The sequence below is a fragment of the Phodopus roborovskii genome, unplaced genomic scaffold (assembly GCF_943737965.1).
Source record: "Phodopus roborovskii unplaced genomic scaffold, PHOROB, whole genome shotgun sequence".
NCBI classification, from domain to species: Eukaryota; Metazoa; Chordata; class Mammalia; order Rodentia; family Cricetidae; genus Phodopus; species Phodopus roborovskii.
The window spans coordinates 413,893-441,868 of record NW_026125911.1 but is presented as its reverse complement, the minus strand read 5'-3'; the positions used below and the strand labels follow the sequence as shown (position 1 = coordinate 441,868).

General features: G+C 39.9%; 1 protein-coding gene across 1 annotated transcript; it reads right to left on the bottom strand.

The window, feature by feature from the left end:
- Positions 1–1,132: 1,132 nt before the first annotated feature.
- LOC127217968 (fibrous sheath-interacting protein 2) lies at positions 1,133–27,037 on the bottom strand. Its single transcript, XM_051178978.1, has 20 exons — positions 26,858–27,037; positions 26,347–26,472; positions 25,559–25,720; positions 25,017–25,106; positions 24,566–24,705; positions 23,564–23,705; positions 22,803–22,913; positions 22,247–22,361; positions 13,256–13,327; positions 12,482–12,550; positions 11,684–11,755; positions 10,990–11,061; positions 10,062–10,136; positions 9,233–9,304; positions 8,439–8,507; positions 7,652–7,726; positions 6,931–7,002; positions 6,065–6,136; positions 2,727–2,824; positions 1,133–1,198 (listed from the first exon to the last, which is right to left on the bottom strand). The coding sequence occupies exons 1-20, from the start codon at positions 26,954–26,956 to the stop codon at positions 1,133–1,135; spliced, it is 1,869 nt and encodes a 622-aa protein (XP_051034935.1). The 5' UTR covers positions 26,957–27,037.
- Positions 27,038–27,976: the final 939 nt, after the last annotated feature.

Sequence of the window (27,976 nt, the reverse complement as noted above, 5' to 3'; positions counted from 1 at the left end):
GATGTGAAATATAAGCAGTAGAGTAACAAATGAATTAGGTTTTATGCCTAGGTAAGAATGGAAGGAGTGGAGAAACAGGGCTTTGGTTCATTTGGCTTTGTGTACAGTAGATTTGGGGGGATTTGATAACCACCCAGGTTGTGATGTCCTATTATTCTTCATTGGTAGGTGTGTGTGTGTGTGTGTGTGTGTGTGTGTGTGTGTGTGTGTGTGTATGATTGGGAAACTTTTGTTAAGAACTAGCAGAGGCTTGTGAAACATCGAGTCCAGCCCTTGGGAGATAGAAGATAGGCAACATTTATGTTGTTTGTGAGAAAAGTAGAGCAGTAGAGGGCAGGCACCTTCTTGGGCTTCAACCAAGCTCCCAAACCGTAGTATGATATGTGAGGAACTTGGCCCATCTGTATAGCAAAGGCCCTAACTTCATTATACTTTACACGGCACGGTGGTGCATGCCTGTAGTTCCAGCTACTCGGGAGGCTGAGACAGGAGGATCGCTTGAGTCCAGGAGTTCTGGGCTGTAACTGTGCCATGCTGATCACGTGTCTGCACTAAGTTCAGCATCAATATGTGACCTCCCAAGAGCAAGGGAACACTGGGTTGCCTAAAGAGGGGTGAACCCGCTCAGGTCTCAAATGGAGCAGGTCAAAACTCCCGTGCTGATCATTATGCTTTACAAATCCCCAAAGGGCCCTGTTCACACAGCCACTGTTCAGAAATGCAGAGGTGACATTAATACCACCGAGTTTTAACCTTATTGTAGCAAAGAAAGCGAAACTTTATAATCGTGAAAAAACTACAAAACTAGTTATTTAACTGAAAAAATGAATACCGTTCATTGTCTCACCTCTGTCATGTGAATGATTTGATGTTTCTCTATCATGCTGTATGGTATAACATTAAAAAGGAAAACACATTATTGATTAAGCTTCTAAAAGGACTGTTAACCTACTCTGCAATAATCTAACATCTTAATCTCTACCTCTTTCCTTAGCACTATTCTCAATGCTAATACATAATACCAGGGTTCTGGTGTCTCACACAGGTACCCACACCTAAGTAGTTCAAAACAAAGCCCCATCTTCCCAAACTTGCTTCTCTTGTATATTTTATATTTTGGCTAAACACACGGCTAGTACTCAATGGCAAATCTTAAGAGTTGTTTATTTTGCTTCAGGGGACTTGAATCCAATGCAATCTAGGGTTTATTGAGCACATGTCTTGAAACTAAAATTGACAATTGCTGGACTTCAAGAAGTGCAGCTACTAGAATAGACAAATACAACCCAATACCATGATGTGGAGGTAAGGCCAAGCACTGAGAGGGAGCAGTTGTGAAAACCTACACATAAATTTGTTACCATCATCACCTTCCCCATCTACCTCAGTTCAACCTCACTGCCACTGCCTTAATTTGGGCCCTTGCACTGTTTTCATTTTTCAATCTTAGTGATTGAACACAGGTCCTTTTACATGCTAAGCATACACGCTGCCACTGAACTATCTTCCCAGTCCTTGTATTCTACCTTTTTATCTCCACTGTCCCAGAAGACTTGGAACTAACTTTTCACTAATCTCTTTTCTCTATCACCCTTTCCACAAAACTGCAGCTAGATTATCATTTTTTAGAATTCAAATATTCCCTTTTTCCTCCTATAGTCCAACTAAAAAAGTTTCAATGTTTCCATTACTGAGAGGATAAATTTGTACTTTAGCCAGGTTCTGGCTTCAATCTACTTCTACAGGCTCAACTCCATCACCTTGGCTCATGCTCCCATGATGGGAGATGTCATTCTGCAAATATGTTTCTTTTATTGGTTAGTGAATAAAGCCCTGTTGGCCAATAGGAAAACAAGATAGGTGGGACAAAGAGACAAGGAGGATTTGGGAAGTGGTAGGAGATTCAAAATGTAGGACCGAGAGAAAATAATGCTGGCTCCTCTCTCTGGTAAGATAAGACCACGTGGAGATACTTAGATTGATAGAAATGGGTCAATATTTAAGACAGAGCTAGCCAATAAGAAACACTAGTAACAGGCCAACAGCTTTATATGTAATACAATGTCTTTGTGTGTTATTTGGGGGCTGGCGCAGCTGTGGGACCAGGCTGGCAGGAAAAACATACTCATAATACTCCCATACTTTCAATCAGTCTGCAATATTGCCTCAGTGTATCATTGCATCTATCAAAATGGAAAATCCCTACTTATATTTCAAGGTTTCAATGGACTAAACCTGTCTGTAGTTAAGCCCCTTTAGACCCCTCAAGGCAACAACTAGTCTCTTTATCTTCTGTATTCCCATTGACTTTGGTACAAATAAAATCTTTTGCTATATTGTAATGTTTTTGTTTATGCATGCTTTACAACTAGGTGGTAACTATCTTCCATCTTGCTATCCTAACTTAATCCTTTCCTTCCTTCTTGTTTAGCCCAGGACAGGACATACAGTATACTCTCAGTAAATGTTAGCTATTGTATTTGTCATTGTCATCATGGTCATGATCATCGCCATCATCCAGTGTATTATCTCATCCCTGCTAAAGTCCATGGTCCACTAAACATGAAGCTAATTCACTATACCTTGTCACAGAAAGGTTAAGACCTACCAAGGACTACATATTCTCTGACTAGACAGTATCAAGTTAAGGAATGGTGCTACCCCATACAAACAAAAATTTGGTATATTAACCATCAACACAAAACATATGTGACACAACTTCCTACCTTTTGCTCTCTTGTATTTCGTGAGTCCCTGTGTTGAGGTGAAATTGTTGATGTCTTAATAAAAACCTTGATATTATTTTGAGAATGTTGGCTTGATCCTAAAGCAGATCAAAAGAAAATTATATACTTTTGAAAGTTCATTGAATTATAATTAAAGTAGAATAAACTGCATATAATTACTATGTGAAATTTCTTCAATTTTGATATATTAAACTCAAGAAACAATAATCAGAACTAACAAAGGCTTCCATTACAATAAACAGTTTTCTTATGCTGCTGTAACTCATACCTCTCTTTACTCGTGTTCTCGGGCAACCTCATCTTACCATCATTATAAATTACTTTCCATATCTAAAATTTATATAAGAGAATAAGACAAAATAGTGTTTTTAGTTTAATTTAGCACAATCATTTGAAATTCATCAAGATTTATTCCTATGTTGAGAGTTTATTCCATTTTATTACTGAGTAGTAGACTTTTATATATGTCTCCAAGTTGACCCACCTACTTGTTACAGGTATTTTGATTGTTTGCAGTTAAGGACTATTATAAATAATGCTGTCATGAGCATTGGTATATGTCTTTATATAAACACATAGTTTTGATTCTTTGAGGTATATACCTAGAGTGGAATGGCTTGATCATGTAATAGATGTAAATTTAACTTGCCAAACTGTTTTCCATGGTAGCTATATCATTTTATATTTTCACTAGCAGAGTAAGGGAACTTGAGTTGTTCCAGTAATTGCAAATAACTTCATATGATATTGTTTAAGTTTTAGTTTAACTATTGTTATTATGTGTATCATGCTTCTATGTGTTTGTATGATATGTAATGCGTTCAGGAGTCAGATGACAGCTTTGCATATTTCTTCTTTTCTTTCCACCTTAATGTGGGTTCTGGGGCTAGAACTTGGGTCATCAAGCTTTCATATTGAGGTGGCAAGGACTTTTACTCACTGATCTGTCATGCCAATCCCATCTGATGTTATTTAAATGTTACCATTTTACTGGCAATGTAATGATCTCATTATGTAGTTTTAGTTTCTTTAATGACTAAATATGTTAAACAACAATCATGTGCTTATTTGCCATCTGTATGTTTTCTTCATAAAATCTGTTTATGCCTTTTGGCATTTTATTGGGTTATTTAAGGATCTGCTGTATATTTTCTATATACTATATCTTCTTACAATGAATATGCTTGCGATATGAAGTTCTAGCTTTTCCTGTGTTTGCTTTTGATGCTTCACCGACATGAAGTAGCCATTGTACAACAGAACTGTTTCAAAATATTGTTCTCATTTTTGATACTGTAAAGACACTTTCCTAGTCTCTCTCTCTCTGTCTCTCTCTCTCACATACACACACTCACACTGTTTGGAGGTAGAGCATAGGCTAGGGGGATTAGAATTTGTTACATGAGAAATGCCATTATAAATACCAAAGTAACATTCACTACTGTCATCCCAAAATAAGAAGACAGTAGTGATGCCTAGCAAGTTATGCAAGTGCCTTTAGAATTAGCCTAAACTTTCTTTTCTTTGTGTAGCAGTAAGAACTACTTGGTTCAGAAAATTCTCATATAGTACTATTGTTTTGATGATTTAAAAAATATTTTATTTATGTATATAAGTGTTTTGCCTGCATGTGTATAAGTGCACCATATTCAGTGCCTGCAAAGGCCAAAGATGATGTTGGGGTTTCCAGAACTAGAGTTAGTTGTGATCTGCCATGTGGGTGCTGGGAAATAACACAGGTCCTCTGAAATAGCAGTGAGTATTTTTAATGACCAACTCAAAATTGACCTCAAAATTCATGTGCATGAGACTTGTTCCTTAGTTGATGGTACTTACTGGGAGTGGTGAAGACTCCTATAGGTGGGAATGAGCTGGAGGAAAATAGGTCATGGGAAGCATGTCTTTGAAGGGTATATTGAGATGCTAGCCCCCATTCCCTACCTTTGTTTGTCTGATATGAAGTTTCCCCCTCCTATTCATCATGTTATAGCTCAAAGAAACAGCTCCAAATGTTCATGAATGGCAACCTCTAAAGCTATGAGTAAGACTAAATCTTTCTTTCAGAGTTGATTTTCTCATATAAAATAACTCTGTTCCCTTTTTAAGTGACTTATCTCAGGTATTTTGTAACAGACTCATAAAGCTGACTAACGTGTAGTCTACTGGAGATAGGTTTGCTTGTCATTAAGAGATATCTGGACAGAAAAGAAGGGACATATAACTTATAGGAAATCACTAGTGAAATGCCATTCCATTAACAGCACAGATGTAGTGGGAAGATGGAAAAGTAGTGAGAGAGGCAAAAATAAGGTTAACAGTTTGGCTTCCCAAATGGCTTATTCTGAACCTTGGTTAATATGAAGAGCAGCAAGAGGGAATAATGCCCCACTGTCTGTTTAAGACTCTGGAATGAGATCTCTTAGTTCATCCCTACCTTTGACCTCTTCTTGCCAAGGAATGGCCCAACAACCTGGCTGTACAGTGGGACTGAGCACAAGGCAATATTTCTAGAGTTTTACACCTTCCTACGCTATTCTTGGTTACCCTGTGGTAAAGGTATGTCTAGAAAGATCTGAGACTCTAACTAGGGAGCCACTAAGGAGGTGGTCTACTTTGAGTATTATACAGCATCTAACCAGGATTGTCAGGGTGTAGAAACATGAATATAAGAAGGCTCCACTCAAACTAGGGAGACAAGAATATAAATCCTGAGCTGGCAGAGTCTTCAGCTGTCAATTTCACCTGGCCAAAGACATTCAGAGTGGTGATATGGACTTCCTCTGGGCACCAGCAAAAGCAGAGGATGTTTCATTCAAATACCCTATTCTTCTTCCATGGGAACATAGAATCCAGTATAGCCTAAAGTTTAATGCGCATTGGAAGTATGTGGGTATCCTGTTCAAATTCAGTAGGGTGTGAAGGGGGCTGGGAATCTATGACTACAGTTATTTCCTATGTCAGTGCAGCTGATACATAGATGATTAAGAGCAAATGCCATGAATGTTTTTATCCAGATAACAACTTGGGGGAAGAAGCAGGACAACAGGGAGACTCCCTGAGTATCTGGGGCATTTAGGGAGGCTCCGCAATGATAGAATCTAGTGGAGTATTGTTAGGAAGCTTGGTGACTAGTGCAGCAACATAAAGACTATATGTAAAACAGTGTGTCTTCCACACTGTTTTACATGTGTGTGTTCCACAGTCTACAAAAGACAGGCAAAAATATCAAAATTAGAACACCATCCCGAGTAATACACAGAGGTCATCACTAAATCAGCATTCCCACAAATTAATTTCAGACCATAAATTTCAATTACGTTTTGATTCCAGAGATTCTTGAGATGATTTCTGGTCAGCAAAACTTGTTTTCTTTATGTATTGTGGAGGTGCTTTAAAAAAAAGAGAGAGATTTATTTTTAACATTTGTCATGGCAAATACAAGATAACAAATATTAAAAATGGCAACTGATTGTTACTTAGGCTTTTAGACTAAGACCAGGAGATTAAGAGTAGGGAATAGTACACAGCTTGAGAAATATATACATGTACATATGTATGTATATATGTGTATATATAAAGTATTTTTGCTGTCAGTGATGTGACTTGTTACTTTATGTCCCAAAACTCAAAGCCAAAGGAAGCACAGGATCCAGAAAGCACACTGGCAGGGCTCTTGGTCCTTCTTAGGCTCACAGGGCCAGAGACTTCAAAGACTTCAGTAGATCCTCCATTCAGTTCTAAGGAAGGATAGTTATGCAAGTAGAACAAGGGATGTGGTGGCTACCCCTCCTCTACAACTTGGTGGGTAGCAGCATCATAGATGGCAGTTCCAGACAGGTAGACTGAAGAATGGCCTCTGGATCTTGTTAGGAATAGGGAGGTACAGAGATATGTTAAGATATAAGGGCTTGGGAAAGCCACCATTCTGAATTGGACTTGGAGAGTTGTAAGCTGCAGAGTGGTCTAGTCCTCTGGGGGAGTGTGGAGAGAGCAGCACCATTTGAGGGTTAGGGCATCTAATCCAAGGGCAGTAGGGAGAGTGATGCTGTCCAAAAGCATTACACAAATTAAATCACGCAACTGAATTAGAGAGATGCTTTTTTTGTATTATAAGCAGAAGAGATCTTTACCAAATCTAGTATTCCCACACATTCTTAGTTTATAATAATAAAAATTCAATTACTTATTGCTTCCATAAGTTGTTGAAATGACTTATCTTCAGCAAAGCTTGTTTTCTTTACATTTGGTGTAGCTGCTTCAACAAAATAAAAAGACATTTAATTTTTACAGTGAAAATGACAAAATGATAAAACAACAAATACTAAAAGACTGCTAGTGTTGGACTTTTCAAAAATGAGCGGGGATGGGGGTGGAGGGGTGGGGAAAATTCTGTTGCTCTTGAAATATACGTGGCTCTTAAAAGATTTTTATTACCAGTGACACAGGATTGAGAAAGCACAGAGGCAGAGGTTTTGGTTGTTGCTAGGTTCATATTGCCACAGCTTCGGAAGCATCAGGAGACCCGCTGTCAACAGTGTGTAAGGAGAGTTTTCTAGGTGGCCCAACAGGAGATTGGGGGGTAAAATCTCCCTGGGAAACAGAGTTGAGCAGTAACGGGTGGCAGCAACAGACACACAGGCTTTTCGGTAAGTCTCTGTTCTGAACTGGGCTTGGAGAATTTTCTGCTAGGAAAAGTGGCATAGCCTGCTTAAGAGAATATGGAAGAAGGGCACCAACCAAGTAACTAGGGGATGACAGAGATGGTGTGATCATTGGTAAGCATTGCCCCCAAATCATCATTTGATGAAAGAGGTTAGAGGCCTTTTCTGCATTATTAAAAGAGCCCATTACCAAAATCCAGTATCCAACTAATTACTAACTTGTAATAATAAATTTTCAATTACATTTCAGTTTGAGAGGTTCATAAAGTAATTTCTGGTCTGAAACACTTGTTTTCTTTGTGTGTGATGGAGTCAGTAAAGGAAAAGATAGTTGGGTTAACAGTGGAACTGCCAACATGAGAAAATAGGAGCTATTTAAAGGACCACTGACTGCCACTGAGCTGGGCTTTTCTAAAACGACAGTGGAGCAAGACCCAGGAAAACTTTGTTGTTGAATTAGTATATGTAGTAAATAAATACTTCTGTTCCTAGTGATAAGAATGCCACTGAAGCTAAAGGAGAGGCAAGGCTAAAAAAGCTCATTGGCAGGTGCCTTGATCTTTCCTGACTTGTATGGCCCAGGCTTCAAAGATGTCAGTAGAACCTCTGTTTATATCTGCTGGTATAGGTTTCCAGGTGGATGAAAGATTCAGGGTAACCCTTCCTGAAAGGTTCAGGTACTAAGAAAGCAGAGTCATCAATAGAGGCAGACACTGAATGTCTGACACTAGATCTTGTAGGAGACACAAAAGGACACAAAGACAAGTCCAGGCATTGGAAACTGTGCTTTGAACTGGGCTTGGAGAACTGTCACCAGCAACAAAATGAGCTATCATCTCAGGTAGTGTGGTGACAGCAGCACCCATCGACTGGCTGGGGAAGCTGGTTCGGAGGGCTACAAAAGTGGTGACACTTTTCATAAGCACTATATGGGAAATGCCACATCTCATGGATGAAAATAGAGGATACTTAAGCAGAAGAGACCATTACCAATCATGAAGTAATTAATTTATAATATTTCAATTACATTTTGGTTCTAGATTGTCTTCCATCAGCATCTGGTCAGTGTAACTTCTTCTTGTAGTATTTGGATAAAGAACTTAAAGGGGAAGAAAAAGACATCAATTTCAAAAACAGCAATGACAAAACAACCGTTATTAAAATGACAGCTGGCTGACCTCCATTGGGTTTTGCCCAAAGTACTATGAGAGCATGAATGGGAAAGAGCATGGGACGAACTATTTCTACTGTGAGAGATGTTGTGACATGTTGATGTAGGTCTCAAAAGCACAAAGCCAAAGGACTGAGACAGGACTGGTTGGGGTTCTAAGGCCATATTAGGTTTCTGAAGCCCTGAGCTTCAAAAGTATTATTAGACCTTCTGACAGCAACATGGCAGCCAAGGTCATCAGGTAGAAAAAATAAGTTAGAGGTAAATTCTTTCTGCCAGGCAGAACTTCTGAACATGGGGTAACAGCAACATAAGCTCAAGAACTCTTTCAGTTCTCTTTAGGAGTGAAAATATAGAGAGACCATGTTCAGTAGCAGGGACCACGGAGGTGAGAGATCGTTGTTCTAAACTGAGTTGCAGACTTGTGTTCCAGAAATACAGCTTACCCCACTGTGAGAATGTGGAAAGAACAACACCAATTGAGTAATTAGGGAGTATAACCCAGAGGGCAACAATGATGGTAGCAAAGTTAGTAAGCAATTCCCCAATATACCGTTTGATATATGTTAGAGGATTATTGCATTGTATGCAGTAGAGATCAATACCCTCTCCAGTACTCCCATAAATTACTTATTTCTAAGCAGAAAAATTACATTTTGCTTCCAGAAGGTCTTCAATGAATTTCTGGTTGAGAAAACTTGCTCTTTTTGTAGTTGTTGGGCCATCTTAAAAAAAAAAAAAGACACCTATCTTTAACAATGGGATTGACAAATCCACACAATGACATTATATCAACTTGGCAATTGACAACTTGTCAGCTGCGGTTTTCCAAACAGACCAGGAGGACAGGAGTGGAGGACCATGTTCCTTCTACAGAAAATATATGTACTGAATAATATTTCTGTAGCCTTGGGAATGACTAAAAGTAGATCTTAAATCCTCAAAGACTAGGGCAGACAGAATTAAGTAAGCACATTAGCAAGGGGCCTTAAACCTCTCAAGTTCTTAGGGTCACAGGTTTCAGAAACATCAGTAGATCCTCAATTCAACAATCTAGAAGGAGACTTCTCAAGGTACAATAAAGCATTTTGAGGAAAACCTCAAATAGGAGACAGAGGTGGTGATCAAGGAACAGCAGCAACAGAGGAGGAATAAAGGTCTAACTTGGGAATCTCATTGGTGATAGAAAAGTATGGAGATGCCTTAAGGAGCAGGAGACTTGGGAAAGTTGAGGTTTTGAATTGAGCTTGGAACTACAAAGAGAGGGCTTCCCTATTTTGGGAGCATGGAAAGAGTAAGGCTGACTGAGGAATTAGGGAATCTAATCCAGAAGGCAGTGCAGATGGTAGCATTGCTCATACGCACTACCAAAGCAACATTATCTGATAGAGGGTTTCCCCCCCTCTTCATTTAACGGAAGAGAGTCCCAAACTCTTACATTCCCACCAATTACTAACTTTCAATCATAACATTTTCAATTACATTTTTGTTCAGGAGTTTCGTGAAACAATGTCTGCTCAGCAAAACTTGTTTTCTTCGCACTGGAATGATGATAATCTTTAAAAGAAAGAACAGGCATTTTTTTTTATTAACAGTGGAGGTGATGGAATAAAGCAACCAATAGTAAAACCATAGCTACTAATCAGAATTTTCTGAAAAGAGAAAGGAGACTGGGGGACACCCTACTTTTGCAGAAACACATGTTGCCATTAAACCATCTCTTTTGCATGTGATGTTACATGACAAGTTGGTAAGGCTGCAAGTTTCACAAGTATCAGAAGAATATCTGTTCAGCAACATGAAAGGACAGTTGTCGAGGCAGGTGTGTCTATGATATCTGGTCACATTGCTTGTTATCTGCAGTATTCGTACTTGAGAAATGTGCAGTTGTGTTACTCACAATATTGCAAGAAGAATCTTTTAGTGTCTTAAGTAAGTTTATAATTTTGTATCCAGCAGCATTCATAGCTGCCCCTGGTCCCAGATAGGATACACCTGAGTAGAAGAATGGATTTTTTTGAGGTAAAACTTTCTTGGTAAGCAGAGCTGCTTAGCACGGTGTGGCTGGGGCAGAGGCAGAGGCCGAACAAAGAGCTGCCGGAGAATCACATTAGCAAAGGGAGTACAGAAAGGACTATTGGGAATATCAGGGTCATTAAATTGGCCTTGCGGAATTGTCACCCACAAGATGAGACCTATTTTACTCTGGAGCACTTTGGGATCAGTACCTCTGAGGGAGTCTACCTCAGAGGGCACAGAGTAGTGCTCCTCTTAGTAAGCAGTACCCCAAATACTCCATCTTGCATGGGGATAGAGGATGTTTTCTAACTTGTAGTTAGAAGAGATCTTTATATTACCAAATTAAGAATCCCCACAAATTACTAACTTCTAATTATAAAATTTCAATTACCTTTAGGTTCTAAAAATTCTTGAAATGTCTTTTCATCGGGCAAACTTGATCTCCTTGTCTCTGTTGGAGAAACTTAAAAGGGGAGGCATTTATTATTAACAGTGGAGAAGAATAAATGATATCAAGGCAAATGTTATAATGACAGCAACCACCAAATTGGACCTGCCTAAAAGAACCAGGGGACAGTCTATGATACTGGAATATAAATGACAAATTAAATATTTCTGCTGCCAATGGCACATGTTCCTGTGTATTTCAAATACAAGGGAATGTGAGGACTGAGAAAGCACGGGTTTCAGATGCATGAGGGGAGCCTCTGTTGAGTAATCTGGAAGAACAGTTCTTCGGGTGAAACAAAGGAACGGCATCTTCAGAGACGCACACTGAAGAGTGGCTCCAGGGTCTCACTGGAAATAGGACAGCACAGAGACAAGCTCAGTAGTGAGAGTCATGAGAAAGTGACAGTTCTGACTGGGGTTTGCAAACTGTGGTGTGCCATGCTCTGGGGGTATGGAGAGAACACCACTAACTGAGCAATTAAGGTATTTATTCAGGGGCAGTGGAGAAGGCGACACAGTTCCTAAGCATTACCCCCCCCCCCAAGGCACCATTTGATGGAAAGGCATGGAGGATTTCTGCGTTTTGCGTGGTAGTCCCACAAATTACTGATTTCTACTCATAAAATTTTAATTACATTTTTTTTCCAGAAGTTCGTAAAATGAAGATTTCTCTTCTTCAAAACTGGCTTTTGTAGTTTGTGAGGTAGCTTTAAACAACAACAAAAACAACAAGAAAATAGTTGTTTTTAGCAATGGAGACAAAATTAGAAAAATCACAGATATTAAAAGGATCACTGACTATTACTCAGTTATGTTTTTCTAAAAGGACCAGGGAGACAAGAGTGGGCATCGTTCTATTCACGCCAAAATGCCTGTAGTGAATGAAGTCTTTCTGCTGCAAGTGACAAGATCTTACTAGAGGTCTCAAGCACCCAAAGCCTAAGGGAGGGAGGGAGGAAGAAAGCTCACTGGCAGACTTTAGTTGTACTAAATGAAGTATTAGCAGAGCTTCCATTCAACAGTCACTTGTTGAGACAGCAGTAGCCCTGGAGGTAAAAGCCTCCTTGGGAGGCAGAGCTGCTGGAGCAAAGGATAGCAGCAGTGGAGGCATGACTGGAAATCTGCCCCAGGATCTTCTGAATCAGGAAAATTATAGAAGCAGGCTCGGTAATTGGGAGGGTTCTCAACTGACTTGAAGAGTTGTCAGCTGTACAGCATGGGCCTCCCTGCTCATGGGAATGAGGAGAAAGCCACAGGGATTGAGCAGTTCCAGAGTCTAATCTACAGGGCAACATGGATGATAGCGCCATTGGCAAACTATCAGCAGTCATTATTTGATAGATGGGGACAGTGGCTTCATGAGCATGCTAAGCGGGGGTGATTGTCACCAGGTCTTATAAATTATTAAATTCCAATTGCAGAACAATAGTTACATTTTGACTCTCTTGAATCTTGTAACAGTCTTTGGTCAGAGATACTTGTCCTCATACTTGATGTAGATGCTATAAAAAAAAAGTTATTTTTAGCAGTGGTGAAGGCAAAATGATAAAATAACAAATGTTAGCATAGCTACTTTTCAATTGTGGCTTCCGAAAAGAAGCTGGGGGACAATAATGAGGAACTCTGTGCTATTGCATAAACGTATGTGGTGAATTAAATCTTTCTGCTGCCAATGGCACATGTTCCTGTGTGTCTCAAAGCCAGGGGAAGGTGAGGACTAAAAAAGCACTCGGACAGTGGTCTTGGTCCTTAAGCTCACAGGAGAGCTTCTGTTGAGTAATCAGGAAGGACAGCTCTCCAGGTGAGACAAAGGAACGCCATCAACAGAGGCATATACTAAAGAGCGGCTTCAGGTACTCATCCAGAACAGCACAGAGACAAGCTTGGTAGGGGGAGTCATGAGAAAGTGACAGTTCTGATCGGGGTTTGGAGATTTCGGTGCTCAAAGTGGTGTACCCTGCCCTGGGGTGTGTGTGTGTGTGTGTGTGTGTGTGTGTGTGTGTGTGTGTGTGTGTGTGTGTGTGGCATAACACCAGGGAGTCTGGTCAAGAGAAGTGAAGATGGTGACAGTTGTTCATGAGTGTTACCCACAAGACACTATTTGATGGAAAAGGATAGAGGATTTTTCTGCATTATAAGCATAAGGCTCATTACCAAATCCAGTATTCCCACTAAATACTAATTCCCAATCATAATATTTTAGTTACGTTTTCGTTCCATATGTTCTTGAGACGTTTTCTGCTCAGCGAGACTTGATCTTTTGGGGGTTATTGAAGAAGCTTTAAAAAAAAAGACATTTATTTTTAACAGTGTGGAGATGACAAAAAGATAAAATGTCAACTATTAAAATGACAACTACTACTCAGTGGTGCTTTTCCAAAAGGCCCAAGATAACAATGTAGAAAACTCTGGTGCTGCAGAATTTCATGTGGCTAATAAAATACATCTGTTCCCAGTGGCATGACATATTACTGTAGGTCTAAAAGGTCCAAGACCAAAGGGAGCACACTGGCACTGGCTTTGCTCTTTAGGAGGTTCATAGGCCCACAGGCTTCAGAGAAATCCATGGAACTTCAGGTCAGCAACCCGTATGCGTAGTTTACTAAGCAGAAAAAGGAGGAGGCAGAGATAGTGAGCAAGGGCTAGCAGGAGCACATGAATAGCCTAAGATCTGCTCAGGACCTCACTGGAAAGGCAAAGTATAGCCATGACTACACTGGCAGAGCCTGTGGGGAAGTCAGTGTTGTGAACCACACTGGAGAATTGTCAGCTACACAAAGTGTCCACTGATTAACTATCAGATAACTCTATTTTTCCCTGCTCCTAACATTTAAAATATCCTCCCCATTTAGAACTTATGTAATTCTTTTTTTCTGACTTTCAATAGTTTTTGCAGTAATATTTATCAACTCACCCTAGAGAAATATTTCTTACCCCCTTTTCTCTCTTCTCTAATGCTATTATTTGTATTTGAGCTTTCCCCAATCACTGATTATTTTCTGATATTCTTTCTGTGCTCGTCTTTCTTATTTTTCCTTTCCTTTGTCAATTTATTTCTTAGATATTTTATTTTTGATACAGGGTCTCACTGTGTAGCCCTGGCTGGCCTGAACTTGGTATGTAGATCAGGTTGAGCCAAAATTCATAGCGATCAGATTTGCTTGACTCTACTTCTTCAGTACTGGGATGGAAAGAAGGCAACAAACACTGCACCGTGGCTATTTTCTTCTTAGAAGGAGTCTCATTCTCTATCCAAAACTGGCCCTCAAACCATACCAGTCCCTCTTTAGCTTCTAGAGGCTGGGGTCACAGATATGAGATGACATGCCTATTTAAAAATTTATGGTCTTACTGGCACTTCCTTTTAAACTAGTTTTCTCTCATATATATATATATAAAGCTTTGTTATAGGCATTCATCTGTAAATCATTCATACAGGGTCTCAATTTGTAACCCAGGTTAACATGAAACTTGCTTTTTATCTACTTACCTCTGAAAAAGTTTCTCATTTTTCTTTTCTTCCCCTTTACTACTTTTTATTGCGTTCTTACGGAAAACCAATGATTTTCCTGTTTCTTTTTCGCCCGCACATTCTCATTTCCTTCTTGTCTAGCTGTCACTGATGCATCGCTGCACGTTTTTATGGTATTTGGATAATCTTCTCTTATATAAATTTCTATTTCCTTGCTAGCTCCGGTTTTACTTCTCTTACTACTCTGCCTTTCCGAATTCCAGTTTCTCCTTCTCACATTTTTTTTTTTTAAATTCTGCGTTTTCTGCACTTACCACTTTGAACTCCTCACCGTCCATCTGCCTTCCCTCCTTTCCTTTATTGCTTGTCTTGTCATCTCTCATTTCATTTCGTTCTTTTCACCTTGCTTGCTTCCCTTTCCTCTTGCACTCCATCATTTATATTTCTCTGCTTTATTTCATTCTTCCAATTTGGAAGTTCTTTTAAATTACTTTCTTTCATTTATCCTTTGTTGAAACCCTTCTCCGTATGTGCTTCCTGAGACTTTGAATAGACTTGTATCTCAAATTCCAGCTTCTACCTATTGTTTTCCCACCTGCCTGTCCATTGCTGTTACATATAGTTTTCCTTTTACCTGACTCTTTAAATGCCTCCTGCATCAGTACAGTGAAAGAGGTGAAAATTAAAAAAAAAAAAAAACTCCTACATTAAGTCTTTAACTTGGACAGATGTGAAACACTACAACTGACAAAAAAGTATAAAAAAATGCACTAAAGCTACTGACCAAATGACAATTCCCTACTTTTACTACACTTGAACTCCAATTAAATATTCACTATCTCCTCCAAGGTCCACAATCTACTTGGCCTCCACCATTCAGGCATTAAAAGCTCATCAGTAAAGCCTTAACTCAATGGCTTGTGTGGTCCTTTAAACTTGGAGGTCTTTAAACTTTCTCACTTCTGAGTTTACTGTGTTGTGAGATCCATCAGACTGCGATGGTTTTGTTCACATAACCTGAAATGGGTGTTTTACCTTTTATCTCTAAATAGGTACCCTGACTGCAGTCAATATTCAATACCCTTTCTCAGACTGAAGTGGCCCTAGCTGTATTTGCCTGAATTCTCCTCTCCCCTCACCTGTTCTGTGGGGGACTGAAGCAGGGGCACAGTTAGACAGTAAGAGCTTAGCCCCAGTAAGACCCTGACTCCACCTACTCAATCAAATTTCCTGACACCAGTGCCAGGTGTCCCACGAGAAGTCTTACAGGTGCTTTATGAATCAAAAAAAAAAATATAGTAGCAAATTATGGAGTGCTGGTGTTAGGAAAGAAATCTATACTCTTGTGCATCGAATGACAAGTCACCTTTAAACTCCTTAATCACAATTTCCCACTTTTCCTCTTAACATTCTGTGACTGTTTAAAAGCACATATCCCGTGTCACTTAATGGTGTCCTCTCTTGGAACCCCTCATGCTTTAGGGATTTCTCTTTCTAATAAATGGCATTGGTTGAAGCACTCAATTTAAGTTCAAGTGCTTCATTCTTTATTGTCCAGAGGACAGGATCCTAGGGCCCCAGCAACTTTTAACTGTAACCACTACAGTTTACTGCCTGCTGGCATTGCATTTGCATTGGTCTTTCCATCTCTCACCTCTAAAAGTCTTCTCTCCCCTTTGCCTCACTCTGTTTTATATACTAGTTTACTAAACTCTAACTTTTATGTTTTTCCTTTTCTTGCCTACCACCGTTTACCCACCCACCCCCCACCCACCCACCCCCCACCCACCCACCCACCCACCCACCTACCTACCTACCTACCTACCATCTACTTATCTATCAATCATCAATGATCCATTTTCTGTTTTTTTCTTTTCTTGACTCCTACTTCTAAGATTTGTCCCCTACCATAAAATTGCACTGTGATACTGGTCTCACCAACTCAGTCTTACATTCCCTCTCCTTCATATTGTAAGAGGTTCAACACAACTGACCAGAGACTGATAGCATACTTTCCTTTCTACAATTACCAGTTAGTTTACTGAATCAATTGATTCCCCACCCCTTCCTTTTCTCCCTATCTCATACCAGTATTTTCTCTTACTGGCTTCCGTTTTTAAAGTTCCAACAACTGCATTTCTACCAAAGCAATCACTCACCTTCGGAACTGCCAAACATCTTTCTTAGCTTTGTGTTTTGTAGGCTTTTAAATGGTAGCTTCCTCTTCATTACCAAGGCTATGTGCCTCTTTAAAAACTGTTCTACTATATTCTTCCTAAATACCTCCCTTCCTCTCTTTTCTATGTCTCCTTAACTCTCACTTCCTTTTAGTTTTTGCCTGCGTGCAGGCTGCCCATCTTTTCTTTCTCCTTCCCTGACTTTACATGTCTTTCATACCCCTTTCCTCTTGCCTTTCTGTTCCTGTCTTCCATTTTCTTTTCCTAATTTTCTGACTTGGATTGCATTGCTTATTTATTTTCCTACATCACTACAGTTCCTCCCCTCCATTTTCTAGTTCTGGGAGTGGAAAGGAGGGCCTGAGCCCACATCCTTGGGCCCCGAATTTCCCCTTTAAAGTCTGCCCTTGAATCTACATCTCACCCCCAACACAGCTGTTGCAACCACTGTCTGTATTTCCTTGATCTACTGATGTTTCTCTCTATTGGCCAAGATTCTGCTAGGCCCATCAGTGAACTTCCGTAGACAACCCCGCTTGAACCTTGCTGCATCAGTCCAGACACCACTTTCCCAGTCCCGCTCCTGGTGTCCTGTGCTCTACTGTTCCTCAGGGGGTATCCTATCACCCGGCTCTGCCTTCAGCAAAAGTCATTAGGTCCCTTTAACTAATCCTCCCCGCCCTCTGCCCTTCTCCTCTGAAATTCCTCCTGAATTTTGCATCAGCCAAGCTCCGCTCTACTCCACTAGCCCATGGTCTGTAGGGAGACTTACTTTTATTGCAGTTGCCCTGAGAACACTGTTTTAACTGCTGGCTGGCTCATGGTTTTATAAAATCCCCTTTCCTTCTTTACTGTCTTTCATGGCTTCTGTTTTTCTTTTCTTTTACTACTTCCGTGCAAAGACCCCTTTAAATATTTTATTTTTCTCTTTTAACAGTCTTACCTATTTAAGCCAATCATTTATTGTTCTATATCTTACTATCTGCTCTTAAACCTTAGACGTTCACCAAAAATTGAACTTGCTTTTCCATGCTTACTCCTCTTTCAACACTCTTCTCTCTTCTCCACATAACTTTTGGTTTCCTCTTCTGATTGTTGAGAGTCTTACTTTGTAGCCCAGGCTGGCCTGGCACTCACTATGTAGCCCAGGTTGGCCTGGCACTCACTATGTAGCCCAGGCTGGCCTGGCACTCACTATGTAGCCCAGGTTGGCCTGGCACTCACTATGTAGCCCAGGCTGGCCTGGCACTCACTATGTAGCCCAGGTTGGCCTGGCACTCACTATGTAGCCCATCTTGGCCCTGAATGCATAATCATCTTGCATCCACCCACCCAGTCTGGGATTACATATCTGTGCCATGTCTTGCTTGTCTGACATCCTTTTTGAAGATTATTCCTTATTATTCCCTTCCTCCCCCTTCCCTCCCCTTTCCCGTCTTTCTTGTTTCCTTCTTTTTACTTTTCTTCACCTTCCTCTTTCCTCACCTTCCTTTCCCTTGATCTTCATTTCCTTTATTACTCATAATTCTATCCTCCTGTCTTTCTTGTGCCTTTCATTTTTTCACATTGTCTTTTTACTGGCTCCACATGCTAATTTCTTCTTCCCATCTTTTCTTTTAACTACTTTTGTAAGCGTTGGTTTGAAAAGCATTTTATTATTTTTTATGTATACAGGTGTTTTGGCAAATGTGTGAACATGCTTGGTGCCCTGAGGCCAGAAAAACGCTTCCTATCACTGGCTCTGGAATTTCAGTGGTGAAAGCTGAGAATTACACCTGGGTCCCCCCAGGTGTCGCTTGTCTTAACTGCTGAGCTATCTCCTCATTACCTGGCTTCACCCTTTTAAGGCATTAGTAAACCTCTGTTACTGCTTCAAATCTATCTCACTTCCTTGCTCCTTTACACTTTTCTTTCATGATCAGATTCCCAAATTTTAAAACCTGTGCATTTTCCTACTCATTTTTCTACGTTCCCTTTCCCCACCTAGCCTTTTCTTTTCTTGCTTTCTCTGACCACTTCCTCTCTCTTGCTCAGTAGTCTCCATTTTTCTCCTTTCTTCCCATGCCTTCATTACTTTTCCTGTCACTCTCGCTCCTTGGCTCCCCTTTTCTTCCTCCATGTATGAGCTCCTGTTAGGTTAGTCAGTGTGTGTGTGTGTGTGTGTGTGTGTGAGACAGACTGTATGTATGTGTGCCTCAAGTATTAAGGTGCCTGCATAGACCGGATGAGGGTGCTGGATCCGTGGATCTGGAGATACAGGTGTCTATGAGGCACCTGATGTGGGTGTCGGCACAAAGCTTTGCCCTCTGAAAGAACAGTAAATGTTCTTCATCAGGGAACCATCTCTCTGGCTCCACAGGCTGCTGTTAAGCATTTGCTTTCCCTTCTCCTTTTTGTTGTTGTTGTTTTTTTTTTTTTTTTTTTGAGACAGGGTTTCTCTGTGTCTTTGGAGCCTGTCCTGGAACTCTCTCTGTAGACCAGGCTGGTCTCGAACTCACAGAGATCCGCCTGTCTCTGCCTCCCGAGGGCTGGGGTTAAAGGCCTGTGCCACCAACCCCCTCCTCCATTTTTATATTGTTTTAATTTACTAGCTTCTGTTTAGAATCCAGTCTATGCTGGTTTGTTTTTTTTCCTGTGAAATCACCTGTGTATTTTTATCTATTTACATTTCGAATCCCCTTATCTTGTTTGGCTTGATTTTCTTGTTCTCTTGAGGGCTTTCTTCATATACTTACTCTTTGTTCTCGCCTACCTTATCTACCTATCGTAATCTCTATTTCCTTTCGACTCTTTTAGTGGCTTTTCAAAAGGGGTCCTACCCATATTGTAGTTGACCTCACTAGTCCCAGTCCTTTCTTCTTCGCATTGTGACCATTACTTTACCTGATAGCCCCTACTGCTCCATTCATTCCCTCTACCATTCGTTTCAGTTTGTTCCTCTCCCTTTACTTTTTGTTGTTTTGTTCATGTTTGCTTCTTGAAAGTGTTCTTTTGCTTTTCTTTCTTCTGCCCTCCCCTCCTGTAGGCTATTCTTCATCTGTTCCATCCTCCCTTTCTCCTCCTGTTTCCTTTTATGGGTTCGCATTCTATTGGATCCTCCTCTTAAATTTTTTCTTTGCTTGCCTTATTTTTGAATCTTTTCCTGCCATGTTTTCTGTCTATTTTCCCCCTAAAATTCAGACCTATTAATCTGTCTACATAGCTGTTTAAATAAAAACGGACCCCGTTCCCCTCACAAGGCCTGAACTACTCATTGACTGCTTTTCGAGCATTTCTCCCACAATTCTTTCTTGTTCCCCGTGACTTTGTTTTTCCTCCTTCTTTCTTCTCCTTGCTATTTATTCTTTGTCTTTGAATTTTCCTTCCTTCCTTTCTATTTCCTTGGCTTTCTTCCCCCTCTCTTTCTTCCCCATTCTTGCTAGTTCCCCTTGCTTCTGCACTTTCTCCCTCCTTTCCTTCCTCTCCTCTTTCTCCATCTCCCTCCTTCCTTTCGGCCCTTTCTTTTCACTCCCACCTCCCTACTCCTCCCTCCTCTCCCCCTCCTCCCATCTCTTCCTTCCTTCCTCCCATGTATTCCCTCCCTTTTCCCACTCTTTCCCTCCCTCCTCTCCCCTCTTCCCCCTCCTCCCTCCTCTCCCCCTCCTCCCTCCTCCCCCCTCCTCTCCCTCCTCCCACTTATTCTCCTTCCATCTTTCCCCTCCCTCTTCCCATATTTGCCCACCCTCCTTCCATGTTTATTTCCTCTTCCCGTCTTTACTCTTTCCTCCTCCCATGTTTATTTCCTCTTCCCATCTTTACTCTTTCCTCCTCCCATGTTTATTTCCTCTTCCCATCTTTACTCTTTCCCCCTCCCATGTTTATTTCCTCTTCCCATCTTTACTCTTTCCTCCTCCCATGTTTATTTCCTCTTCCCGTCTTTACTCTTTCCCCCTCCCATGTTTATTTCCTCTTCCCGTCTTTACTCTTTCCCCCTCCCATGTTTATTTCCTCTTCCCGTCTTTACTCTTTCCTCCTCCCATGTTTATTTCCTCTTCCCGTCTTTACTCTTTCCCCCTTCCATGTTTATTTCCTCTTCCCGTCTTTACTCTTTCCTCCTCCCATGTTTCCCTCTTTCCTCTTTCTTCTCTTCCTCTTGTTCTCATCTTTCCCCTCCCTACTCCCTCCTTTCCTTCCTTCTTCTCTCCTTCCCTTTCTTCCCATTCTTGTCCCTGTCATCTACCCTGTTATTCTTCTTCCCTTTCTTGTTCTGTCTTCTTTCCTTCTTTTCCCATCCCCTCCTCCTCTTTTCCTCCTTCCCTTTTCTCCCCTCTTCTCTTTCCCTTCCCTCCACTCTCTTTCCATCTCCCTTCCTCCTCCTTCCCTCCTTCATTTTCTCTTTCTTCCTCTTTCAGACAGCATCTTTGTAAATTATTTATCCAAGCCTTTCCACAGGTAGGATAAAAAAGCATGCTGTCTCCTCTTCTTATTTCCTTTTAAACATTACCATGTCCCTTCCTCCCAGCCTCTTTCCCTTTGTAACTTACAGTCCCCTCTTTCCCTCCTTACCTTTCTTTTTTTTTTTACTTACTTTAAAAAAAACTGCTCCACTTCTTTAACTTTGTAGAGCTGAAGTCTCTGGGATAAACCCTGCAAACTTTTGCAAATGTACTGGAATTCCTTTCTTATTAATCCTTTTCAACCCCCTTTCTTGCCATCACAATCTTCCTTTCGACTCTTCCTACCACCTCTTCCTTCCTTGTTTACCTTTCCTCCTTCTCTATCCCCTCCTCTCTCTCTCTTTTTGTCTTCATCTCTCCCTACTCCCATAAATTGATTAATACTGGAGTCTACTGCATTTTTTTGTTCAATTTTCTTTCTTCTCTCTCTTCTTGTCATTAGTTCTTTTTGTATCACTTTTGCCTACTAAATGTTTCCTCTTTTTCAAGATTTTTTTTTGTTCCCTTTTCCTACTACTTTCTTTGTTCATTTTATGTTCACTTGATTTTTTCTGCCTGCTCTTACTGGCTTGTTAAACTTTTCTTCATTTTTAAATGTTTTCTTACTGCCTGCCTCAATTTACTTCTCATTTACTTTCTGCATTTCTTATCTGAAATACAAGCTATCTCCGCTTCCTGGCTGTTTGCTAAACTATGTATTTACAGCTCGGCAATGGTGGCATGCACCTTAATCCCAGCACTTGGGAGGCAGAGGCAGACAGATCTCTGTGAGTTCGAGACCAGCCTGGTCTACAAGAGGTAGTTCCAGAACAGGTTTCAAAGCTACACAGAGAAACCTTGTCTCAAAAACAAAACAAACAAAACAAGTATGTATTTACTTGTCAGCTCTATGCATCACACTCATATTTTTGATAACTGGACCTGTTACTGGAAAGTGCACCACCTAGTGCCTGACATAGGTACTGGGGGCTCCTAGTACTTACTTTTGCAGGGGCCTTTTAAAAAAATCATATCACCATAAGGTGCTTTTATAAAAACACTAATATAGAATATTGGTGTTCAGCTTCCACTTATCTACTATGGCTTTTATTATCTCTCTCCTATATCTCTCACCTGTTTCAGATTGTTTTCTGCTTTCAGAAATATTTGTTTCCTGCTTTTCTTTACTGTCTTTCTTTTGCAGCTTTTGTAAATGGTAGGCAATTCTCTTCTGAAGCATTGCTTGTTTCTATAAAATATTAGAAAATACATTAGATATATTTCAAATTCAAATAGAAACCTGTCAGTAAAAATACAACCCTGATTATTTCACATGTGATGTTGTAACTGAAGTAGATCTTTGTCCCTGTCTGGAGATGTATACATTTATAATGAATATGACTTAGCATGAAATTGTGTTTACGTGTGTGCATGTGTTCATTCTCTTTTGCCATCTGGAAATTTAAACTGCGGTCTTGTACATGCTAGGCAATCCCTTTGCTATGGATGAAAAGCATATTTTAGTAACAACTCAATCAAATTTACCTTTCTGGGAACTCTTTCTTAAATTACAGATTGGGGCTAGAATAAGTCTCTCCATCATAACTACCTTCTAAAAATTCACACTTTAAAATACAGAATCATGGCAAAAGCCTTTCTTGAACAGCCCAAGTCCAGCAAAACTGACTACCTTTCGGTTAATTTCCTCTCTGATTTTCCGGCGATGTTCTTCAACTTTTGCATCCCTCTTAACTTCCTCTCCAATCTTTGTTAGAAGTGTCATTTCCTTGGCTTGCCATTCCTAAGGGAAATGCCATTACAGTTGTCACCATATATCTGTTTCATTTTAAAAGTATTTTCTTTTTCTTCAACCAATATGCAAATTAGATCAATGACCTAACATATTTTGGGGTTAGGGTTAGGGTTAATAAAGCAAATCTTGCATTGGGTTTTGAATGTGCTTATCTAGCTGCTATTCACTGGATCTGTCCTGCTAGATACAGAGAAATGGAAAAGAAAAGTTATTTTGTTATTATAAACATGAATCCAGCACAAAAAATAACTCTAAAGATGAATCTCAAAAGATATTGGCAAAAGCGTGTTGATTTCTAACTCCGGTGTGATATCACACGTAATCCACTGCTCTTAAAGATATTCTAACAGAGAAACTAAACAAATAGTCACATTAGAACGCATTCTGAGGTCAAAGGACAACTCTGTAGAGTGAGCTCTTCACTTCCAATTTCACATATGTGCTGGGACTTGAACTTAGGACATAAGGGCTTGTACAGGAAGTACCTTTGTTTGGAAGTGCCTTTCTAAATGAATCTTTCTGGCTGGCCTGGCTTTATTTTCTAAACTGAAATAACTTCAAATGATAGGGTGAACCTGTTAAAATTGTTTACAAATCAAACAACCATAGAAGCTTTCCATTCAAAATTTGATCCTCACCTCTTCAACTTGTTTTCGTAGACTCAGTTTTCTTCTAACATTATCCCAATGTTGTCTGTCTTCTTCCTTCAACTGCAGTGTATTTCTTCTTCCTGAGGTATTTTCAATTTTGTCTAGTTCTTTGTTAATCATACGCAAATGTCTAAGTAATAGTGAAACAAAGGAATGTAAACTGGATAGTTCCTTCAGAATACCTGTCACTTTGGTATACTTTGAGATGAATGTATGGCTTACAGGGCCAGATAATGAATAACTGGCTTTCAATTAAGATAAAAAACCCCTATAATTCCTCACTTTACCTTCTAAAGCTGCAGCTTGATCTCTAAATGGTAATGTGTGATAGTAGCTGAAGGAAAATCCCCAGTTGAGAAAGGAATGGCATGTTTACATTAGCATTAGATAAAGTTATAGCAATTTGATCATTGTGGCTTTAAAATAACTTATTTAAATTTATGTTTTATATGTATTAAGTATGCTCTCTCCCCATCTGGTACCACAGACCTGGATTGCACAAGATCGGTGACTTATATTTTGTATTTCTTCGATAAGAACTTGACTTACCTCTTGGGCTCCTGGTGGCTCCAGTTTCTCAGGTGGAAACTTATGTTCCAACCTTAGTACCAAGGTTCCCAATCCCTGTACCTCTAGGTGTAATTTTTATCATTTAAAAAATTTTAAAAATTGTCTTGGTGTTTTGTCTGCATGTAATTCTGTGTACCACATGCATGCAGTGCCGTTGGAAGGCATCAGATCCTTTAGAACTGGAGTTACAGATACTTATGGGCCACCATGTGGGATCTGGGAATCAGACCCTCGTCCACTGGCAGAGTAGCCAGTGCTCTTAGCTGCTATCTCTAAGGCCCTCCTTGATGTACCTTTTTTATTCTCCTTGTTGAAAATGCTGAGGGGCTTAAGTGTATCTAGCACCTTTATGACTCCGATTCTTTCAAGTGTTTTTGCAGTTTTGGTTGTCTATGATGTGCCCAGGAAATATACACAAACCTGAGTTTTATTAATCGGTCTTCATAAGGGCAAGGTTTTTTCCCTTCTTGTAACAACCACTGCTGAAATTCAGCAGCAGCAGCGTCGTCACAGGCTCGTCTTTCTTCGTTCAGTTTGTTCATTTGATTTTCTATAATTTTCTGCAAGGAAATATTATTGGATGTTATATACTTGATAGAAATAAACTTATCCTTTGATCTGTTTTTTTAAATTTAATTTTAAGTAAATGTTTTGAGTTTTACAAACTGTTAATTCTTCTAACCTGTTTTTAGGCCTTGCACAGTCCCATCCCACAAATAAACATTTTATATGTAAAAATCAAACGGGCTCTCTATCTTTTACAGATTCTTTATAGGGAATTTTTCCTGGAATATTTTATGGAAATATTGTGCAAAGGGCCTAGCTTTTCACAATTTTTCATTCTAAATCAAACAAAAAATATTTAACTTACTTGTTCTCTTATATAATTTCGTTCAAAGTCAATTTTTAAAGTGGTAAGATATTGTCTGTATTTGTTCAGCTCTTTTAAGGAACATATGACCTACAAATCCAAAAATGAAAAACATTATTATAAAATTATAACATGCTTATAGAAGAGAATAAGAATATTCATTTTAGTAACAATTTTAGGATCAAGTATAATAATGCATTTTTTGTTACATTTTTGTTGTCAGTATCTCTAGACAGTTGATGATACATCAGAAAATGTCTTAATATTTCACTAGTGTAGTTTCAACTCAAAATTATTTCTGGAGACATGAAAATGTCAGTGTGTTTATAAATCAAAAACTGTTTGGTAATTATCTTTTCCTATCATTGAAAAATTGTCAACTATAAAGTAGTTTTTACAAGAAAAAAGAGTCACCCGATACTAAGCATTTTATTGACTTTGTTCAGTAATATCTGCTAGTGGTCAACTAGAAGTTGGCCCAGGTACTGAAGTACCTAGAAAGTGCCTAGATTTTTGTTCATCAGAAGCAGATCTCAACGCACTTTGTTATTGCTGGTGATGTATCCTCCCTGTTTTAGCTTCTTGAGGATGTCTTTTCGTTTGAAGTATGCTTTTAGGTGTGGATCGTGAAGACTTTTGTAGGTGGTTTCCATGAGTTTACAATATGGATCATTAAGGTTAAATCCGAAAGAAGGCTGGTAAAGCTGCAAAAAGAAACATATTTGAAATTATTGCAAAAGCAAAAATTCATGAAATCACACTTTTAATCAGCAGTTTATTGAAATAAGTAGAAAGTCCATTGAAAATAAAATATACATGCAAAAACTGAAGTGAAGGAATACAATAGGCTGATCTGGGTAAATGTATCATAACTTTGAACTTCCCTGTTCTGTTCCAGGCTAATTTTTACATTAGAGTGGCAGGTGGGATATTATTTATGAACTCTGTGCTTGATATATCTATAGCCTCAACTGCAGTCCAATTCCTGTAACATGGATTGTCAGCCAAGAGAGTTACACTAAGTTTCAGCAACCAGATGAACCAAGACCCACAGGCAGAGATCAGCATGTTGTATATGTGTAGGCCAGAAAGGTAAGCTGTCAAGTTGATGCCAAGGTTGGAGAGAAGTCTTTATGGAGTGATTGCAGTTATTTCTGGGTCTTTCTATCATTAAAGTAAATTTAAGGACTTTAAAACATTGTAGCTCATTTAATTCCATTTGTGCAAAACTGAAGGTGATAGACAAACTGCAATCATAACAAAATGTTACAAATTTAATGGCTAAAAAGAGTAAAGAAAAACACTTAAACACCATTAAAATGTAGTTTACCCTTTCACTTATATTTGTCGTATAGAATATATTAGTACTTCCTGGGATAATTGGCAGTTTGGCCCCAAGAGGCAAATCCAACAGACTAGATGGTCCGATCTTTGGGATGACAGGTTTCTGTCTCTTCTGTGGAAAAGAAAATGAAAATGTTTGCTTTTCTACTAAGAAGTGTTCATTTAGTTCATATCAGTTGTGTCACACTTCAAGCAGATAGCACAACACAGGTTGCTAGGCACTTGGGCGAAAGGAACTGCCTGGTTACAAACCAAGAAGACTTTACCTCCCCACTTCCTAAGGTACCACCCTACTTCTGGGTTCTTCCAAGCTTGTGACACCTTGAGTCACCTGTTGCCCTGGTCAGAAGGTGGGAGGCACGGTAGTGAAATATTCTGTTCTGTTCCCGCCCCTCAGCCCAGACTCTTTTCCCTTGATTCTAGTCGCTGTCCTGAAACCTGCCCTGACCAAGAAAGAAGGGCAATGAACAAATGGACACTGGAGGGGCAACACTCACGGTACTACAAGTTTCTTTGTCAGTTTTTAGGCTACTGGAAGCTGCTTTTGAGGCAGCAGCCTCAGCAGCCTTTAAACAGTTGCTTAGGTACAAGTCCATGGCTACCCGTCAGCCCCCAAGGGCTGGGGGCTGAGGGAGTGGACTGTCTTGCTGTCTCCCTTTCTGCGACCGTCTCCTCCGGTGTCCTGAACAAGACTGAGCCAACGCCCTAGACAACCGGGTAACAGAACCTCAAGGACGCACACATCACAATGCTGCTTTGCTGGCGTCCTCAGTGGGCGCCCTTAAGGCCACGCCCAATGGGCGTCGCCCTTGAGTTTCGTCACAAAAGCAGAGGCCACCCAATAGAAGTTTCCACAATAGATATGACTCCAACAGAAGTAGCTTTAACAGATGCCCCTTCAACAGTTGTCAGCTTCTAAAGACGTTGCCAAAAGAGATGATGCCTCAACAGACAACACCCAAAAGACAACACCTATTGGGACTGACTGACCCATATGCCACATTATTAGATGTCACCCTTGGGCGGGGGCAAAGACCCAATTGCCACTCTAGGAGCGCATGCGCATCACCCAAGCTTAGCCTCTTGAATGATTTGAGTTGGCAAAGTATCCTGAAAGGCCCTTGTCGAGTACCACAGGTCAGGTTCCATAGATCTCTTAAATGAATGGCCCCCACTCAATGCACCAAAGCTATTATTTCTTTTCAACAAGCATTCAGATTCGTGAACAATTGTACAATTTTTATTAGGACCTTATTTCTGGCTTCCCTTTTATAATCATTGTAATTTTTCTTTGCCCTTAGGTATGTGAATTTCCAGTCCTATTTGGGACACAAGTTTTGTCAAAACAGACATTTCAGACTAAGCCGTTCTAGATGACAGCCAAGATGAAAGGACCAGTTGTGCTACAAATTCACAAACTGACCAGCAGCATGGCGAGACAGTGGTTTGAAAAAAATATCTATTGAGACCAAGGGGCTGGAGTGTTTAACAGTATTAGGACTTAAGATATATCATACATCAATTATTTATATTAAACTTACATGAGCCACAGATAACAGGGTCAAGACAACATAAAGCAAGTAAAGTCCTGGGATACGTTAGTCCAACTTTTTGTT